Genomic DNA, 21,798 nt, shown 5'->3' on the forward strand with positions numbered 1-21,798 from the left:
TGAGAATATGGAGTAGGCTTCCCAGGAAACAGGTTGTCCTGGTTTTTTCCACATCCTCTTTTTTCATGGGTAGAGTCGTCATAGTAATCCATAGCTAAAAGTTGGCAAATGTGTCCTCTTTTTTTGCTCTTCAAACTATGGCAACCCTATAGGTGGCTGTCCTTCACACACCCTCCAAAAACTCAGATTCTCTCTGAGTCAAGAGGGATTTCAGCAGGGGTAAGTTTTGTAGACATAATGGTATTGTTTTATCTTTTCCTTTTCTTTCAGAAACCGCTTTAATATTTTTTTCCCTGCAATCGAGCAGTGTACAGTGGTACCTCGGGTTACATACGCTTCAGGTTACATATGCTTCAGGTTACAGACTCCGCTAACCCAGAAATAGTGCTTCAGGTTAAGAACTTTGCTTCAGGAAAAGAACAGAAATCGTGCTCCGGCGGCACGGCAGCAGCAGGAGGCCCCATTAGCTAAAGTGGTGCTTCAGGTTAAGAACAGTTTCAGATTAAGAATGGACCTCTGGAACGAATTAAGAACTTAACCGGAGGTACCACTGTATACATTTCATGAAATAAATTAAAAAATTAAAAAACACCAGTGATGTCTATAACCTACACAGGCCTGCTCACAGAAATCTGGTAGGAAATCCGTAACAAAAGCCTCCCACCAGCCATTCTGATAACTAGAATGACAAATGCAAGTACAATCTATGGCTTAAACACCTGCTAGATCACCCAAAATGATTGCTGAGGCACTGCAATGCACTACCCAAAGGGAAGCAGTTGCTTTTGGCAGTGACTGAGTTATCCATAATCCTTCGTGTTTTTGACAGTGCCCGGGCCTGATTAGTATCTTGCATCACAAAGCCAAACGTGACAGTATTTCTTCCAAAAACTGACAACGTCTGCACAGTCCAAAAGAAGACCTGGGTGGTGGCCCTGTGCCAAGATGGGCTCATGCGCTGACTCCTAGAATTATTCTTCTGTTTTTACAAAATGATGAAATACGCAGCATTCTTATATTTCCAGGAAAACGAAAAATTAAATCTAACTTTTTCAGCAACCTGGGTCTCTTCCCCTTTGAGAAGGCATTACAGTGGTACCTCGTGTTACATATGCTTCAGGTTACATACGCTTCAGGTTACAGACTCCACTAACCCAGAAATAGTGCTTCAGGTTAAGAACTTTGCTTCAGGATGAGAACAGAAATCATGCTCCAGTGGCGCGGCGGCAGCAGGAGGCCGCTTTAGCTAAAGTGGTGCTTCAGGTTAAGAACAGTTTCAGGTTAAGAACAGACCTCCAGAACAAATTAAGTACTTTACCCGAGGTACCACTGTACAGCTGTGCACCTGCTCTGTTGAATGCTTACAGCCCAGGCAATTCAGCAGTTGGCCTTTGTAGTATGTTCTCAGAAGCTGGCCCTGTGAATTTCCTTCTGATTGTCCCCAGTAGGAGGGAAAGTGTTTAACAAAGGGGAATAAAACTTAAAAGCCTGGAGGAGTGCAAGAGCAAGAGCTCTGCTGACCTCACTTATCTCTTGCTGCTGAGAGCCCAGCAGGGCTTCGGATGGGCAGTTAAACAGAACATAAGAAGAGCCTGCCAAGGTCTTGTCTGGTCCAGCATCTTGTTCTCACAGAGGCTAACTGGATGCCTGTGGGAAACCAACAAGCAGGACCCGGTGCCAGAGACTGGCTGGACTGGTGGGAGGCTCCTGCCAGAGAAATCCCCGGGGGAGCCTCAGAAGAGGAAGGCTGAGATCCAGGGGAGTGGGGTTGGGACATGGAAGGCAGGTCAGAGGATGAAGTGGGGAGGCAGAATGGTTGGATGCTGAACAAACAACAGGCTTAAGTGAGAGAGAGGAAGAAGAGGCAGAAAGCACTGCAGACCCAGGACAGGCAGCTGAAGGAGAAGGGAAGGCTGAGGGTGCAACAGATTCACAGGAGCCTGCCAGTCCTACTGTATTCACCTCCCCTCCTCCCTTGTCTCCAAGGTCTCAGCGACTTTTGCATGTAGCAGAGCAACAAGCACACAGAGAGTGCAGCCCCCCCCCCAGTGGGGGGGGGGGTAACACTGCACAGGAAACAGCCAGATGGGGAGGAGAATTGGGGGAAAGTGGGAGGCCCCGATCATCAGTTCTGGCAGGTTTCTCTGTTTGTATTGTATCACCTTTATTGCCAATCTCTGAGCTGCTGACCTGCAGCTGAACCAAGCACAAGAAACCTTTCCCTTCCTGCGGCTTCCAGCAACCAGTATTCAGAGCATAACTGACCATGGAAGCAGAGCGTAGCCATCATGGCTAGTAGCCATTGACAGCCTTTTTGCCCATGTAGGCTTTGGATTTCCCAGCAGCAGCAGCCTTAGGATTGCAGAATTAATCTGCACATTAGTTTGGGGGGAAAGAAGTCCTCCTTCGTATTTCAGTGCAAATTTCTACTAATATACCGGTACGTATTTTTGTTTGCAGTTTTGCCAAATTTGCAAAAATTTGCAACATAACACACTTTTATGTTCTTTTCACAAGTATATGTATTTATATGCCCAATGGTTGCCATTAATTTGAATTGAATTGATTTAAGAATGAATTGATTTTAGAATGCTGTGTTACCTTTATTGTTGTTAGCTGCTCTGAGCCCGGCTTCAGCTGGGAAGGGCGGGATATAAACAAAAAAATATTATTATTATTATTATTATTATTATTATTAGAATACCTAGTACCCGCATTTCTGAACACAGTACTTTGCTGGAGAACAACATTGCAAAATTCAAAATTTTGCATGTGGATGTCAAAGGATTGCTGTATTTTGGTTCATGCAATGTTTCAGGGAGTGCAAATTAGGTAGGTTCGCCTTAAAAATATTAACTGAGCCAAACTCCCCCTCCATCCCTACCTTTGAGTCACCTGGGATAGCCATGGCCACATGTGGTGATATGATATTGCTCCTCTTCGCCCCCATCCTCTTGAGACTTGCCCTCCTTCGGTCAGTTTGGATGGAAGGGGGCTAAGTTTGGCGAGGCAAGGGGGAAGAGCATTTCCCTGTCAAAACTTTATGTTGCAGAAACTACTGTCGCTTCATTATTTGCGAATCGGTGTTTATGAATCCAGGGATTTATGTAAGATGTTTACGGAACCTGCGGTTGTGGTCAGGTGTTTGCCGTTGGGACCAGAGAGCAGTGAAAAAAATGCCCTGCTTTGATTTTAAGAGAAGTGAATGAATCAAAGCTGAAAGTCAAAGCAAATTCAAAGCATTAAACTGGTGCGAATCCCAAAACCAAGGTTCCTGCCGGAAGCAAGTGTGAGTGCTAGTGATCTTCCAAGGATAGAGAGATCCGGGTTAGATATGATGATGATGATGATGATGATGATGATGATGATAAGCAGAGTTGTCAATAGCTGCACACCAGGTTGATCATGGCAAATATGAACAGACCTCTGGGAAGCCAGACAAGACACTTTTGTAAACTGGAAGAAAGTTACTTATTTTTTCCCTTTCATCTTTTAGCCACAAATGACTAACCTAGGTATATGTGGTCAGGTGAGCTAGCAATGACGTTTGAAGTCTTAGGATGGAACTGCATGTTCTGTGTAGCTTGATGATTCTTTTTAGGCGTCCTTGTTGTTGTTTTCTGGAAATTCAGTCCATAGAAGGAGTTTGGAAGGAGAGGACAGGAAGGAGAGGTTTTGTAACCTTTCCCCTCAGGTTGTTTCCCCAAGGAAAATCCTTCCAAGCTGCCCCCACAACCACGCCAATCCAGTGGGGAATGGATATGGGATGCTGTATATTCCCCCACCCCCCTCTTATGGGGCTGGGGAGTAAAAACAGCAGGGGGAGGATATTCGGCAGGAAAATTGCACAAGAGGTGAGAATAGAGAAGGCATTCCCCCCTCACACACACACATGCATGCACAAACAAACAAACACACACACCTCATACTAGAGATCCCTTTCAAATTGTAGCCTCAATAGCTGCATATTGCAAAAAATATATAATGAAAACAGCCCCTTTAAAGAATCACAGGCCTACAAGCAATGCGTTGTTCTACCTTATTAGCAAGGAAACTGAAAAACACTTTCATGTATGTGACAATGGCGGCAAGAGTCCTAATAGCACAGGGATGGAAGAATGAAGAAATCCCGACCAAAGAACTGTGGCAAGAGAAACTGATGGACTATGAGGAATTGGCGAAACTGACACATAAACTACGTGATAAGGACAACTGTGATTTTAAGGAAGAATGGGAAGCTTTTACAAAGTACTTAAAGAAACAACAAAATGAACTGGACTCCTTGGCAGGTTTTGAATAAACACTCACAAACTTTTTGTTGATAATAGCCAGTTAGATAAATTAAGGATCTATACAATTTTGTAGCATGCCGAGAATAACAGTTGTTGATAAACCAGAGAGAGGAGCTGAGGGAAGTCTGGGGGGGGGTTGCTTTATGGGGAGGGGGGAAATAGGGTGGAATTAAGGATGATATGTTTTTGATAAAATGTCTTGTTGAATCTCCTAATAAAAAAATATTTTTTTTAAAAAAAAAGCAAGGCTGGAGTCAAGGTGGCCATATGAATCATCTGCCTTTTGTGAATGGTCATTTGAACCAACTCAGAACAGGGGGGTGGGTAGGAGAAGAATTTCTGAGTTATAAATAATCAGTGACAGAGAGTCTGAGGAACACCTCTCCCCCCCTCTCCCCCCCCCCACTGCCTGACTTGTTGTGAAGTCTTGTGGTCACAGTGAGTTCTTTTTACTTCAACCTGTGCTTGCAGTCATAGTAGCAAGATGAAAGTTGAATTGGCAAGTTTCTTCCCATGCTGAAGAGGTGTGTTAGCCTTTCTGCATCGAGAGAGCTGTCCGCAAGTTCTTTTTTAAGTAACACATTTCTTTCTGCATATTTGCTTATCCACCTTGGGTTATTATTTTAAAAAAAACCCCAAAACAAAACATGCATTTACGTTTTCGAAACACTTGCAAAACTGCTCTGAGGCTTCGCTGTGTAGAGGAGTGTTGGTATTAGCATGGGCACTAGCCAATACGTGCTTTTCTCCAGTTCAGATTGAACCTTCCCCAAACCCACTAACCCCTGAACCACATCACGGGACAGATAACTGTACATTTGTTTGGAGGAGGTCTGTAAATTCCACTTTCAAACAGTTTCCATCTTCCACAGTTGGTTCGTGTCTATGTTATTTTGTGAAGGAACAAATTTAAACACCGATAGACGAATCTAATGCAGTAGGCAACCTTTATCTCAACATTTACATTAATCCCTATCTGAAATTGTGAGCTTAATTCCTCAGCCTTGTGAGTGGGGAGGAAAACACGGCCAAGGGGGAGATGAGAATAGGACATTCATCCTGAATCAGCTCTGGGGACAATTTCAGCAGAAGAAAGAAAGACTATAGCTCAGTTGTAGAACATCTGCTTTATATGCTGAAAGCGTTAAAGGTTTAAAAGGAAAGTTTAATCTCTGTCATCTCCAGGTAGGACAAGGATGTCCCCTCGCAGAAACTCTTAAGTAGCTGCTTCCATTCAGAGTTGGATATACCAAGCTACATGGACCAGTGTTCTGATGGTATAAGGCAGCTTCCCTGATATGTTCCTACCCATCATCATTTTGAAATGATATTTCTATTCTGACGATTTCAAAGAAACAAGATACATGAGCCAAACAAAAATACAGTGGTACCTCGGGTTACATACGCTTCAGGTTACATACGCTTCAGGTTACACACTCCGCTAACCCAGAAATAGTGCTTCAGGTTAAGAACTTTGCTTCAGGATAAGAACAGAAATCGTGCTCTGGCGGCACAGCGGCAGCAGGAGGCCCCATTAGCTAAAGTGGTGCTTCAGGTTAAGAACAGTTTCAGGTTAAGAACAGACCTCCGGAATGAAATTAAGTACTTAACCCGAGGTACTACTGTACTTAATTCCAAAGAAAATCTGCTATAGCTGTCTTAACCCTCTTTTCCCATCTGTACTGTAGGACTAAGAATGGGCTACCTTACAGGGTTTAAGGCAGGGTCAAACATAATTGAAAAAAATGTCTTGAATGCATCTATAAAAATATGGACCTTCATAGCAGTGTCAACTGGATCAGGAGATAAAGTGTAAAACCATGTATCACAAAGTGAGAAGGATTGCTCGTTTCAGCTCTAGTTCAGGGCATTGGAAGCAAAAAAAAAAAAACCTTTACTACCAGAAAGGGAAGACACCTTAAGGATGAGCTGGTTGCAGCAGGATATTTTTAGACTTTTGTTTCTAGAACAGCCAGGCTGTAAATAACTCGCCCCTTGTTGTCCTGGAGGTGAGTCTGCTTTGGACACCCCCTCTTCACCCAGAAAAGGGGTGGGCAGTAACACAGCAGAGGCGGTGACTGCCAGACAGTAATTAGTTAACCCATCGCTGTGCCCGGATCCTGACACTCCCTCCTTTTTTTTCCCAGCTTGTGGTTAAATACCGCTGAAAGGAGTTGCATGAAATCATCGACAGGTTCCTTTTTTAAAAAAAAAATCAAAAAGAAATTGCTCGTGGGGAGGGAATGAGTATTCAAAGCTGAGCCAGGGTTTCCTGTTGCATGGGGCTGCAGAGATATATATAAACGAGCTTTTAATGTGCTGGGCCAGTGTTTGCAAGCTGCTACGAGACCAGAGCGCTCCCTAACTGCCTGGTTGCTTTCCCAGATCCCTGAGGGTTTGAAAGCAACCACAATGAACAAGTTCCTGTGCTGCACACTTGTGGTAAGTCCTTGCCCAGAGACTGACGATTGCTTTGGAACTGACACGATCAGAGCGTTGATATCATTCTCTGTTCTCCGCTGGCTGACTTTTCCTCTTCAGGTCTTTCAGTAAGCGTGCTAGCTTTCAAATCGTAGTGGGCTGCACAGTTTTAACAAGGGATGAGACATTCCTGGCTTCTGGGGTGTGGGGTGGAGGAAGGAATTAATATGCTGCATTTTCAAGAAATAGGGGCCATCTAAATCTCCTAGTTCTGCCCCTCCTATGAGAGCCTTAGGCCATTGCAGATGTTACAAATCTGTTTAATATTGTCAGGACAGTCTGTGGAGAGGAGGGCTGGATAGAACAGGAAAAAATCTGTGAGACTGGACTGGTTTGTCAGATACCATGTTTAATTTTATATATTGCACAAATGTATGGATATATGGGGCTCACATAGGCAGAGAGCACTGGATTATCTATCATGGTGCTCTGATGGTCTAAGGGCGGTAGCTGGATGTGGAACAGGTACTGGTGACAGACAGAGCAGAAGGTTTAAGGTACAATCCCTGGAATCTTCCCATAAAATGATCGTATGATCTCTGGAGCATTGCAATTTCTGCTCTGCCACCAGTTCTCCTGATGCGAATGGTCATGGTTTGTGGATCTTCTGTGTCCAGCCAGAGTGGTGTAGTAGTTAAGAGTGGTAGACTCGTAATCTGGTGAACTGGGTTTGATTCCCCACTCCTCCACATGCAGCTGCTGGGTGACCTTGGGCTAGTCACACTTCTCTGAAGTCTCTCAGCCCCACTCACCTCACAGAGTGTTTGTTGTGGGGGAGGAAGGGAAAGGAGAATGTTAGCCGCTTTGAGACTCCCTAGGGTAGTGATAAAGCGGGATATCAAATCCAAACTGTTCTTCTCTTCAACTGGGCAAATGTCTCTTACTGGCTCCCATTGCATGTGTGGAGATGTCTGTTAAAGAGAGTGGGACAGCTCCTTCACTCATAAGGAGATCCACTGAACATCGACACTGCCAGGTGTGCCCCAAAATCAGTGGGTTGGTATGTCTGTTATTTTTGCAAACTCCTTTCCCCTTTTCTCCAATTTCCCCTTCTCTCAGATATACATTAGGGAGACATTTATTTATGTCCCACTCTGGGAAAGCTAAGAATCCAAAATCTATGGGCAGCAGTCAAGTAGGTTATAATCTGAGTAAACCCATGGAAATCAATAGACCTAAGTGAATTGTGTCCATCAACATCAAGGGTCTTCTCTGAGTGTGATTAGCACCGATTACAACCTTACAAATACATTTTAAAAGTGATCTCATAGCTGAGAATAGTTTGCCTGGTGACTAATCAACCCAAGTTGTGTTTGATGTTACCTAGAAGTTGTGCAACGTGGAGCAACAGCTGATCAGATAACTGTGAATGCTTCCTGTTATCTGTCAGCTTTGCTTCATGTGAGCATTCGGTAGATCTTGTATTCAGTGAGTTATTATTGCCAATCATATAGAAACACTTAGGACAAAGGGTTTTTCTGCTTCTTAAAAATGGGACTCAGCCCACTGGGTATGTTCCCCTGCATAAGCCCCATTTCTTAGTGGATTGTGCCCCATTAAAAACAAGAACAGTATACTCAATATGAAAAGAAGAACAGAAATCAACAACCCAGTGGTTTGCATAAACTGAATTCATTATTAGAATGATGTTAGGATTTAAAGTCATCTCTAAATACAATTCTTGTTAGCAGATCAAACGACATAAATTGTGTGTGTGTGTGTGTGTGTGTGTGTGTCCCTTTCACAGGGACATCTCTTCTGATTGAGGGGATGATTCCTGACAGATTTCAGATTGACAGCTGCAGTGGTTCCCCTGCAAAGAGAACTGTTTTGGGGTGGGTACATTAGGAATCGGGGTGTGTGAGAAAAAAAGAGCATGGTTTCTTAGAAAAAGTGAGGGCAGTATCCATCTCCCAGCAAGAAACATGTTACCCCAAGGGTCTTTGGTGGGGATTAGCTTCCCCACAACAGGTTTTCAGGAACACAGCATTTTCTCCCTCAGATAAATACCTCTTTCCATTGACTTGCATAGGGAAAAGGTGATGGGAAAATGACATAAAACCCCCCAGGAAAGACATAAACCCTCAGGGAAGGGGGAAATGTCACTTTCCAGCAAGGAGCCAGTGGGTCACCTGTTTTGGGAGGGCTTCTGTCCCCTCGCAGGTTTTCAGTAACATGCTGGCATGGAAGGGAAGGCAAAAATCCAGGTAAAAAATAGAACCAGGTTTAGAAGCCACAGGTATCAGAAAACTAGATCCTGGATACAAACAAACAGGGACAAGGACCATCACCCTGTATGTCCTGCTTCTGAGATCTCACTAGTCACCCGTTGCTGGAAAAACATTGGTGGCCCAATGGATCTTGGGCCCCATTTGCGCTTGTATTATGTAGAGCAGTGAATAGCAAGATGAAATATATATATAAAAAATGTCCAGTGGACCTTGTTGTTGTTTAGTCCTTTAGTCGTGTCCGACTCTTTGTGACCCCATGGACCAGAGCATGCCAGGCACTCCTGTCTTCCACTGCCTCCCGCAGTTTGGTCAAACTCATGCTGGTAGCTTCAAGAACACTGTCCAACCATCTTGTCCTCTGTCGTCCCCTTGTCCTTGTGCCCTCCATCTTTCCCAACATCAGGGTCTTTTCCAGGGAGTCTTCTCTTCTCATGAGGTGACCAAAGTATTGGAGCCTCAGCTTCACGATCTGTCCTTCCAGTGAGCACTCAGGGCTGATTTCCTTCAGAATGGATAGGTTTGGTCTTCTTGCAGTCCATGGGACTCTCAAGAGTCTCCTCCAGAACCATAAATTCAAAAGCATCAATTCTTTGGCGATCAGCCTTCTTTGTGGTCCAGCTCTCACTTCCCTACATCACTACTGGGGAAACCTTAGAGACCAACTAAGATTGTTCTTGGTATAAGGTTTCGTGTGCATGCACACTTCTTGCACACGAAAGCTTATACTAAGAACAAACTTAGTTGGTCTCTAAGGTGCCACTGGACAATTTTTTATATATATTTTGACTGCGTCAGACCAACACGGCTACCTACCTGAATCAGTGAACAGTAGAGTTTAGGGATTTGACTTTGGATCCCATCGAGACTTTGACAGTCCTTTTCAAAGGCAAAGGAGACACCAGAATGTGTTTGTGATGCAAAACAGAGGCTGCTTTATTTGTTTCTTTCAGTAAATCCAAACATTCTTCTGCGGTCTGCGTGAAACCCCAAAGCCAAGACATATAATAATGTTTTTGTATGCTGAAAAACTAGTTTCTTTACTTTCACAAGGCTGTGATTGAAGGGAGAGATGCCTGTAGGAGCTTTGGCTGTCTTTGCAATTGTCATCCAAATCCACGTTTATTTCACACGAGTGGGTGGAGCTCAAGTGTCATTTGACTTCCGTTTGGAGAACAGTGTTAAAGATCCAATAGAAAAGGAAATCAATATAATGTCATTTCCCTTTCAAAATCCTTTTCTCTGTGTCTTGGGGGGGAGGGGCATTAAACCCCCTGTTGATCCTGGGATATTTTTGCAGGCCATTTAACAGGGCTGTAGCTTATATGAGTTGCTATGGCAGAAAATTAATTAATCATTAATGTTAAGAAAGGAAGATGAAGGTTATGTGAAGGATTCTGTACTGTATATGAGCATTTCTAAGATGCCCACTTCCTATCCCTCATGAATCTCTGCCTTCTTGCACGCCCTTCACTGTTTGTCTGTTTTCCAGATGGCACACGCAAACACACACAAATAAAACTGCATCATTCGAAGTTGGCCTACATCTGCCCTCAAAACAAGGGGACCCTCTCCAAGTTCCCTCTCCGAGGAGTGTTTGGAGGGTGGCAACAAGGGACAGGGCCTTTTTAGTGGTGTCCCCCTGTCTCTTGACACCTGTTTGGCCCCGGCTTTAAGGGCAATGCCTCTGAGAAATGTAAATAGCAACAGCGATACCACCAGTGTGTTGCCAGCCACGTAACCTAAAACACTGTGTTGTGTCTCTTCTGCTAGCTGTTGGACATATCTGTGAAATGGACTGTGCAGGAGGACCTTCCCCCAAAGTACCTCCATTACGACTCGGAAACCTCCCGTCAGATATTGTGTGACCAGTGTCCCCCCGGAACCTACGTCGAGAAGCATTGCACGGCTTCGTCAAAGACCGAGTGTGCTCCTTGCCCAAGTCAGTTCTACGCAGACGAATGGAACAACAACGATGAGTGCCAGTACTGCAACGTGGTGTGCAAGGAGCTGCAATACGAGAAAGTCGAATGCAGCAGCACCCAGAACCGCGTTTGCGAGTGCATCGAAGGGCGGTACCTCGAACTGGAATTCTGCTTGAAGCACACAGCATGTCCGCCGGGATATGGTGTTGCTGAGAAAGGTATGTGTCTGTATCCCAGAGATGGCCTCGTGCCTGTTCGCCTGGGGCGAGGAAGAAACTTCACCAGGAAACCAGACCAGGAAGATTACACACAAACACACCCTTTGGTATACAGTGGTACCTCAGGTTACAGACGCTTCAGGTTACAGATGCTTCAGGTTACAGACTCCGCTAACCCAGAAATAGTACCTCAGGTTAAGAACTTTGCTTCAGGATGAGAACAGAAATTGTGCAGCGGCAGCAGGAGGCCCCATTAGCTATAGTGGTACCTCAGGTTAAGAACAGTTTCAGGTTAAGGACGGACCTCCAGAACGAATTAAGTTCTTAACCCGAGGTACCACTGTACTGGGAAACAGTGGGTTCTTCCATGTGCTCCCCTCCCCCCAGGATCTTCAGTGCACCACAGATCACTAGCATTATATATAAGGGAGATCAACTAGTGAAAGCCTGTGTTGGAGGAGGGAGAGTTAGATTGAAATCCCTGCTTGGCCGTGAAACTCACTGGGTGACCTTAGGCTAGTCCCAGTCTCTCAACCTGATCTACAGGGTTGTTGTGAGGTTCAAACAAAGGGGCACCTTTAGCAGTGCTAAACTCCTGTTGGGGTGCATAGGATTCAGTGTCAGTGTGGTATAATCTGGCTGGCGGTCAGGATCCAGAGCAAGTCAGCAAAGATCCAGAGTGCCAGAGGAAGATGAATGCGGTCTGAGACAGACAGCAGGGTCAGGATATAGAGAGGCTGAAACAAGGGAGGAGAGTCTGTGTAACACTTTTGCTCACAGACAACTTGCTCAGTTTAAGGGTCCAAGCCTGGGGCAACAACTGTATGGTTTTATTTATTAGACAAGATGCATGTAAAGTTTGATTGCAAATAGAACCTACCAAAAAAAGAGAAAAGAATAAAAGGACAAATTACAAACAAGTATTTAACAAACTCAAAATATAATTAAAGCTAACAGTTAAGATAAAAACAGATTAAAACGCACGCAGGCTTTCATCCACATGCCTGGATAGGCTTGCCTGAACAAAACTGTCTTTATCAGGAACTTCAAAGCAAAGTTGTCAATAGGCAGGGAGTTCCAGTGTTCATGTGCTGCCTGCAACATGAATAGGTCAGTTTCTTACAAACGCAGAACATATCTGCGGCACCTGTAAACAGCGCCAGTTCCCCGGATCAAAGCAGTTGAGTAGACATATATGAGGGCTGTGTATGTCTCGCTTTTCAGAAAACAGCCTCCTCTTTAAATGAGTCCTCTGTCCCATTCAAATCCTGTTGCAAACGGCAAGAACCCTAATGCCAAGTTGCCTTGCCTTGCTGTTTAAACTGCAGTTACCAATTCTACATTTGCAGCTGTGCATATGAACCAGCCTATGCAGATTCCATGCAAATCGGCATCTTCTTCTTTCCTTCCTTGCCCTAAGAGGACACTGGTACATGGAGTCGTGCTGACTCAACGGTGCAAAGAGTAAGGCATCTTGGCTTGCGCTCCTGTACAGCATTTTGGAATGACAGGAGGTGGGTTGGGGGTTGGTAGTTTGTTAACTTTAGTGGACTTTTTATTTTTTATTTTTGCAAGGCTGGCTTACATAGCGAACCTGTGGCCTTCCAGATGTTGTTGGAGTTGAACTCTGCAATAGCCCCAGCTGATAGTCAGGGATCATGAGAGCTGCAGACCAGAAGTGCCTCAAGTCCCATATCCCTGGTTCACAGTTATCAAATTGCCTGCATGGATTGCAAGGCAAATGTATCCCAACAGCTGTGTATGGCAGCCTAGTCAAAATTTTCCAAAGCATCCTTGTTTTGCTGCCTGGGTGCAACTACAAAACCAACACATACACACACACACACAGTTGTGTAGCTCTCACACAGAGACCCTTGCATAGCTTTCAACTTTCGAATACGCCCAGAGGCAATGCATGGATCGCAAATTTATTGCAGCGCCTGTGAAAAACAGCCGTTGTCCTCCTAAACATCTCGCTGGACTGCTGCCAAAAGTGATGTTGCTCACAGTAGCAAAATGTTCTGCTCTTACTGTAATGGGTAATTTAATGGCACCAGCAAATTGCCTTCTAATGAGAAACATGATGGATTGACCTCATTCACAGGGACATTATCTGGGATGCAGTATTTATGGGTTATAACTAATAACATTTTTCATGGGGAGAAGAGTGCTGTTTCAAGCCTCTGTGCGCCTTGACAAACAGCAGAAGTGCGGACTGATAGAGCACCCAGAGAGTAATTATAACAATATTAGTGTAATAGCAAAAGTCATCGCAAATGTGTGGCAGTAATTAATTACCAATGTCGCAAATAGATACTCCTAGAAAAGCATATATATATATATATATATATATATATATATATATATATACGCGCAGCCAGTAATTCTCAAACTGGTAATATTGTGCATTGCTAGAAGGGATAGAGACCGCAGCGATAGATTTTTAACAACAAAAACAGGAGGGGGGGGAGACAGATAAAAGAGGTCACATGTTCTTTATTGATGGAAATTAATACTGTCACCGAAGAGCACTATCTAGAAAATAAAGTCTAAAGGAATCCTTGTCTAGAAACGACAACAAAAAGATGTGCAGAAACTTTATGGATCTGCTTAATGGCCCGGCACATACTAGTTTCATCATTTTGTGAAGCTAAGGAGGAGTGAAAACCAGTCTCCTACTTCATTTCAACTCCAGATGCATAGTGTGGGTTTTTAATATATTTCTTTTTCTGCAAAATATTAGCTAGCTGCATATAAAGTGGCTTCCAGAATGCCCGGAGGTGTGAAAATCCTCATAAATTGTACTTTAAACTACAGCTACATTTTAGACATTGGATTAAATGCTTTCAGCATGCCAAACAGGAAATATAAAAATATTTACATGAGCTCATGTAATGCATTCTTCCAAAATACATTCATTCATTTTGGGAACTGGGAAACAGACCCATGTACATCTGATCTCCCCTCCCCCTCATGTGTGGTTTGATCAATCCATTGTTTCCTGTTGTGCAAAAAAAACTTCAGGCTGTTATTTAAGCAGTCCCTCCATTCCAGGATTACAAACTGGTTTTGTTCTTGTAAGCAATGCTAGTTCAAAGGCCTTGCTGAAACCATAATCTGCCAGTCTGGTTGTAACAGCAAACTATGGTTTGATCAAACCAGGAATTAATGTGTTAAGCCATTCAGCTGAAGAGTGGAAGGAAGGAGCATAGGAAGGAAGGAGTATGCAAGCACTAGATCCATTCCTGGAAGATTGAATGCAACCCATTGACTGCATTCAGACTAATGCTGTGAACTACCCTGACATAGAAATTCAACAGAAGTGGGGCCAGTTCTGAAAAGGCCCTGCTGCTAGCTCCTGAACATAACAGTTGACAAGGGAATATAGAACAGGGACCACTGATTTATAGCTCAACCCATGCTCTTTATGAGCTTAAAAGTGAACACTAGAATTGAAGGCTAGAAATTTACTGGCAATCAGGGTGACATACTCCTAGAGTTTCTGTTGCGTTGAATATGGATGGATCACAATTCTTGCTTTTCTGTGAGAAGCTATGCATCTTAATAACCATGACAGCATTTGTTCCCTAACTGCACATTTAATTCACCATTGTAGATCTTTTAATTAAGTACAGAACCCCAACTTTCTTGCTCTCCAGGATCCTAAAAATATTTTCATCCGTACACAACACCTTCTGTGTTGATTGCTTTACAACAGCAGTTTAATCAAATATGCATTCCTTAGAATTATTTTTTATTAAATATTAGCACCATATTTTTAGGGCACATACAATAATCCAGCCAGGCCCAAAGAGGAGAATCGATGCATATTATTCACTGTGTCACATTCCTAAGCTATTCCTTACCTTTAAAGTCTTTGGAAACTCATTTAAGTCTATCCAGCAGCATAATTTACCTACAGAACTCTAATTTCATACTCTAGCTCAAATCTATATCAACTAAGTGCAAGCCAGAGCTTTCATTTACATAGGAAAGGCAGAAAATGCCAGCTTGATTTGAAAAATGCAACACCTGTTTTAATTCTATCGCCATTTATGTCGGAACGGGAAGCCGCTCCGAAGGGGCTTAAATCAGCCCTGTCCAATTTGCAGCCACGAACCACAGACCATCAGGTGTTTGATAAACCCTTCATTTGAGTTAAATCCAGATTGCCTGCACAGGCTGGGTTTATTAAGCCACCCAGCAGGTTATAACACATGGCTGGCACGCCACATCGAACGTGAGCATGACAAGCCAGATTTTAAGGGAAAGAAGGCATTTCATTGAGTTATCCAATGCACTGGTTTCGGTGCTCTGGTGAAAGTTTGCGAAAAGAAATGCCATCGTCCATGGGCAATGCCAGCTCTGCTCCAGGTTTGAGAAGACCTTGGGCAAAAATACCACCCATGGCCTCTTATCTTGGTGCCCTCCCTGGCAGGGGCAGAAGATCTGGACTCTAGGGAGTGCACCATAGCTGTTGCTGCCACTGCATTCCTTGCAGGCTGGATCTTTTGATCCTGTGGATCCTACCACCCAAGGTGGTCTCCTCACCTCACCTCACCTCACGCTTGGGCCAGCCCTGACCCTTCCTTCACCTTGGCAGCCCACCTCCTATCCTTGCTCCTGACTCAAACCTTCACTCGTCCATTCTTCACTGGAGAAGGGGTGCCTCAGGTGCTGAAATATCTTGGGCCAGCCCTGCTCTGGGTCACTGTGGGAAATTGAAAATGGCAGCTCATCGTGTGTTGATGTGGTGGGGCTTCAGGGCAGGTATATGCTGGGCTGGTCCATAGGAATCAAACCTAGTAGCCAAGCAACTTTTTCCAACTGTCTGAGCGGAGTTGACTTTGGACCAGCTCTGGAGTATCAGAGTTGGACTTCTAGGGTTTATTTTTTACTGATCTCCACCAGTCCCATGTTCATTTAACTAAGGTGGGTGCCTGCCCACAGCATGTGGTGTCCTGTTGCACCAAACAAGTTCCATGAGAACCCTTTCCTTGTCCAGATTCCATATCTGAATATTCCACATTTAAAAACTGCCTAATGGGCTAGTTTTAAATATGTAGGGAGCTTTAGACTTGAAGAAATCACATTAGGAAGAACTTTCTCACATTAGGAAGTACGTTTTGGCAATAAGAGCTGTTCTCCCTCGGAAGATGGACTGTCTGTCATTGGAGGTTTTCAAACAGAGGTTGAACGGCTGTCTGTCCAGGATTCTTTAGCTATGATTCTTGCATTGCATGGGGTTAGCCTAGATGACCCTCAAGATCCCTTCCAGCTCTACAGTTCGATAAATAATGCGTTCTTCCACCTACGTTTGAAAGTGGCTCAGTGCCTTGGGGCATGCACTGTCCCGTGTGAGACTTCTGAATGTGCCATTTACAAAAACAAAGCAGATGAGATTTAAAACATTAATTGGCGAAGCTGTCCTGGGAAATGAGCTTCCCCCTTTGAAAGAGAATCTTTGGGAACACACAAATCAGGCACTTATCTGATTGCCTTTCCGCTCAGTCTTTCATGCTGCCTTTCACCATATATATAAGAAGCCCCTGAAGTGCTGTATACAAAGTGATTGCCAAGCGTATTTATTGTCTCTTTCTTTTGTCCCAAGGTACCCCTGAAAGCGACACGGTTTGCGAGAGATGCCCAGAAGGCTATTTCTCCAATGAAACGTCATCCAAGGAAGCTTGTCAAAAGCACACCAACTGCAGCGCGCTGGGTCTCAAAATGGTGCGCAAGGGAGACGCCACGCGTGACAATGTTTGCCAGGGAGAAAAAAGCGACAGATCAGATCAGAAGTGTGGAATCGGTACGTGCCAGTTTACCAGATGTTGTATTTCTACTAGTTAAGTCTTGTGGAATAGTTTGCAGCTGACTGATGTGAAATAGAAGTTGTTCTCCATGTAGCTTGCTGGGTGGGGCAGAACTGCTACACAACCTTCTCAGCAGGTGGGTCACCGTTGCTTAACCCGAGGGAATGCGGAAGAGCTGAAGTTGGAATGGTGCAAACACGCTGGCAGGAACACTGGATTGATTCTGCCAGTGTGTTTGCACTGCACCAACCTTCCCACCACCATAAGAACATAAGACGAGCCTGCTGGATCCAGCCAACATCTAGTCCAACATCCTGTTCCCACAGTGGCCAGCCCAGTGCCTATAGGAAACCCTCAAGCAGGGCCTGAGCAAAAGAGGACTCCCCTACTTATGTTGAATACCAGCAACTGATATTCAGAAGCATGACTGCCTCCAACTGTTGAGGCAGATCACAGCCATCATGCCTAGTAGCCATCAAAAGCCTTCTCCTCCATGAATTGGTCTAATCCTCTTTTCGCCTCGCTCATCCTTTCCGGTAAACAACAGCAATACACCGACTGTGAAGCTAGTGTAGCACTCTGCTCCTCATCCAGAGTGACACTTCTGAAAGCACTTCATTAGCTTATGGTAGGGAATCTTTGGGCCCCCTAGGCGTTGCTTGACTCCAACTCTGGAAAGTACCTCCAGCTGGTAGTTTCCATAGCAACCAGTCGCTTGTACTCTTTAGTCATGTGAAGATACACCTGACCGTGAGAGCCATTAACTTAACAAAGAGGAAGTTTTGGGCCGCATGAGCAGTCTTTTTCTACAGAAAAAGCTTGGGGGTGCACGCCCAAGATTCTATGCAGACTAATGAGAGTGTTGGACCAGGACCAGGGAGAGACCAGGGTTCAAATCTCCCCATGCCATGAAGCTCACTGGGTGCCCTTGGGCCAGTCACCATCATAGCTGTCAACATTTCCCTTTTTTTAAGGGAAATTCCCTTATTCCGAATAGGATTCCTCGCAAGAAAAGGGGAAAGTTGACAGCTATGGACCATCTCTCACCTGAGCCTACCTCACAGGGTTGTTGTGGGGGTTAAATGAGGAAAGAGGGAACCATTTACGCCACCTTGAGGTCCTTAGAGGAAAAGGTAGCATATAAGTTTAATGAATAAATAACACAGGTCAAAGTGTAGTTTCACAGAATCCAGGCTTATTTACTCAGGAAGCAAATCTCATTGTGTTCAATAGGGCTTACATCCAAGTAAGCATGCAAAGGACTCCAGCCTTGGTAGAGCAATACTGGGGATTTTTTATACTTTTCGAAAGGGCACAGGTGCAATGTTTGGATGGCTGATCCAGACCAGACAGACTTTGAAAGATCAACAGGCTTCTTCTTCTTCTTTTTCTTTAGATGTGACCTTATGTGAGGAAGCATTCTTCAGGTTTGCCGTTCCAACAAAACTCACGCCCAACTGGCTGAACATGCTAAGGGATAGTCTGCCAGGTATAAAGGTCAACACGGAAACTACAGAAAGGCTTAAACAAAGGCACAGTCCTCAGGAACAGACCTTTCAGTTACTGAAATTATGGAAGGAGCAGAACAATGGCCACACTGCGGTCAAGAACATTAAGCAAGGTAAGACCAGTATACAAGCAGAGCGGTGTATGTATACAGTATGGGAGCCAGTATGGTGTAGTGGTTAAGAGCGGTAGTCTCGTAATCTGGGGAACCGGGTTCGCGTCTCCGCTCCTCCACATGCAGCTGCTGGGTGACCTTGGGCCAGTCACACTTCTCTGAAGTCTCTCAGCCCCACTCACCTCACAGAGTGTTTGTTGTGGGGGAGGAAGGGAAAGGAGAATGTTAGCCGCTTTGAGACTCCTGAAGGGGAGTGAAAGGCGGGATATCAAATCCAAACTCTTCTCTTCTTCTTCTTTACTGAGCAAGCTCACATTTTTTTATGAACTCTTTTTCCTTGGAGGTTTTTAAGCAGGGGTTAGATGGACATCTGTCATGGATGCTTTGGCTAAGATTCCTGTATTGCAGAGGGTTGGGCTCCTTTCCAACTCTACGATCCTGTTAGTCCACGAAACAAACCACCTTCTCTATTTGTCTTTCGCAGGCATTGACCACTGTGAAAACAGTGTCTCAAAACACATTGGCCACCTCAACATCACCTTTGAGCAGCTCAGCATCCTGATGGAAAATTTTCCAGGGAAGAAAGTGGGGAAGGAAGAAATCGACCGCATTTTGAGGCTGTGCAAATCTTCCGAGTTGATTCTCAGGCTTCTCAGCTTGTGGAGAGTAAAAAATAGAGACCAAGATACTATCAAGGGCTTGACGTATGCGCTGAAGCATTTGAAAACATACCATTTCCCCAAGACGACAATCCAAGGCCTCCGGAAGGTGGTCAAGTTCCTCCACAGCCTCTCGATGTACAAATTATACCAGAAGCTTTTCTTAGAAATGCTCGGAAACCAGATCCATTTGGTGAAAGTGAGGCGCGCATAGTTTTAGTTATCCAATATTTCATACTCCACTTGCTGCTAGCAATAACGATTACATTTTTTGTATGTGGATTGGGAGGGGGAATGTTTTTCTATATTATGCTTATTTATATTTATACGTCTGACTGGGATAGCTCAGAGATATCCTAGATCATTTTATAATAATAATAATATTTTTGTTGTTGTTACATTAAGCTCCTGATCTGGAATCTTAGGACGTCCAAGATTTCCAGTGAAATCAAACAGATGTGCAGAGAAATACCAGAACAAATATTTGCTATTTATATTCACTGAACTCCAGAATGTTGTACATATTTATTAACTTGAATGGCTGCAGTTTGAGATTAAGGGTAGAAACAGATGACCTGCTTGCTGAGAGGTGAGCACCGCAGCATCCCATATGGTGAATCTGTGGGGTGGGGTGGGGAACAAGGGTGTCATTTCCTGGGGGCAGCTGCTCGTCCGCTCGCTCCCCCAACATAGTTCTTACGTAGATGCTCAAAAGAGTGTTTGAGGGCACCAACTGAGCAGGGCAAGTCTAGCCAGCCTGGTTATGCTTTGGTTATGCTTTGAACTACCGCATTTTTCACTCCATAAGACGCACCTGACCATAAGACACACCTAGTGGATGTGTGTTTTTGCGCCATTGTTGCCCCACACAACAGTGGGTGCGTGATTTTTTTGGTGCAGGCTGTAGCCATGGACATGCTATGTGATCTGATGGTGAATTTGGGGTGACCCAATGCAAAAATCCTGAGGATCCATGGGCTTTTACCTCCTCCCTCCCAGGCAGCCTCCTTTATCTCTAGCATCCCTTATCTCCCTCCCCGATCGCTTGCCGATCAGCTGCTTCCTTTCAACACTCCCTTCCCTCTTGTTTGCCTTAGTGTCTTTTCCTTAGATGGAGCAGTTTTTTGCTTTCAAAAAAAAAAAAAGCATGATCCGCTTTTCGCCCCTGAGCAATTTGGCTCCAGGGACCACGCATTCGTTCCATAAGACGCACAGACATTTCCCTTTACCTTTTAGGGAAAAAAAGGTGTGTCTTATGGAGCAAAAAATACAGTACGTTCCCATCACCCCATCAAGCACAGCATCAGAGATGATGGGAGCTGTGGTCCACAGCATCTGCAGGTCGACCCCCATTGTAGATGATTCAGGCCCAATGTTCATGCCCATGCCAACATCCCCTTCACTCCTGGCCTTTGCATGATGAGCAGGAACCCCCGATAGGAACTCTGAAGTATGTCCTGTTGAACATGCTTAGTAGGGTCCTCCCCGCCACTGGGAACTAGGGTTGTGCCAGATTCGAACCCAGTTCTCCTTCAGGCTTTCACACTCAATACACAAAAGCAAGACGCAGAGGCCTGTGTTTGCAGCGCCAATGTACCCACCCCAGTTTGCGGCCTCGTGCCTTTTTCCCCAGTGCCTACACAGAGCTCGAGTTTCAGATTATTTCTCAGGAACACCTCTATCTCTGGTACAGAGCAGGATCCGAAGCAGTGTGAGGCGCTGCTTGACTCACGCACAACAGCTTTTCAGCTCCCTCTTCAAGTGGCAGCTCCACATTAGCCTCCCTGCCCCCAAAAAACCCTCCCTTCCCAACCTCTAACGCAGCCTTTCTCAACCTGTGGGTCCCCAGATGTTGTTGGACTACAACTCCCATCATCCCTGAGCTCTGGCCTTGCTAGCTAGGGGTGATGGGAGTTGTAGTTCAACAACAACTGGGGACCCACAGGTTAAGAAAGGCTGCTCTAACACATCCACACACACACACACACACACACACACACACACACCAACCATCTTTCCCCTAAACTAAATTAAAAATGCTTCCGAATACCAGTTGTTGGAAACCACAGGAAGGGTGAGTAACCTTGTGCTCCTATCCTGTTTGTGGATTTCCTACAAGCATTTGGGTGGCTGCTGTGAGAACAGGATCCTGGACTTGATGGGCCATTGGTCTGATTCAGCAGGGTCTATTTTCTAGGTATGAAATATTGCCATCCAAAGGATTCCCCCCCTTCTCCTAGGTACAAGTGCTCACACATAGTGGATAGGAATCTGCCCCGGGCCCCAAAAATTCTAAAATGGACCTTTTAAAAGTTGTGTGTTTGGGGTTTATTTGAGAGGTTTGGGGGTTAATAATAATAATAAATATTGACAAAAGTCAGCCTTTGAACCATGCTGCAAACCTTACTCTCTCCCCGAGTAAAACACTTGGTTCTTTTTAACGAAATTGAAAACAGTGCCCCTGTGTACCAGGCAGGGCTGTCTTAAGCATATGCGGTGCCGGGGTGCAAAGATCCGCCCAGCGCCCCAGTCCCAGGAGCGCAGGAGGGTGCTGGGCGTCC

At 44.8% G+C, this 21,798-nt stretch overlaps 1 protein-coding gene across 1 annotated transcript; it reads left to right on the plus strand.

The window, feature by feature from the left end:
* Positions 1-6,479: 6,479 nt before the first annotated feature.
* On the plus strand, positions 6,480-19,993 carry TNFRSF11B (TNF receptor superfamily member 11b). Its single transcript, XM_053395391.1, has 5 exons — positions 6,480-6,734; positions 10,775-11,144; positions 16,756-16,953; positions 18,354-18,578; positions 19,063-19,993. Exons 1-5 carry the CDS (start codon positions 6,705-6,707, stop codon positions 19,449-19,451), a joined length of 1,212 nt encoding a protein of 403 aa, XP_053251366.1. The 5' UTR covers positions 6,480-6,704; the 3' UTR covers positions 19,452-19,993.
* The last annotated feature ends 1,805 nt before the right edge of the window (positions 19,994-21,798 follow it).

This window comes from Podarcis raffonei, chromosome 7 (genome assembly GCF_027172205.1).
Source record: "Podarcis raffonei isolate rPodRaf1 chromosome 7, rPodRaf1.pri, whole genome shotgun sequence".
NCBI lineage: Eukaryota > Metazoa > Chordata > Lepidosauria > Squamata > Lacertidae > Podarcis > Podarcis raffonei.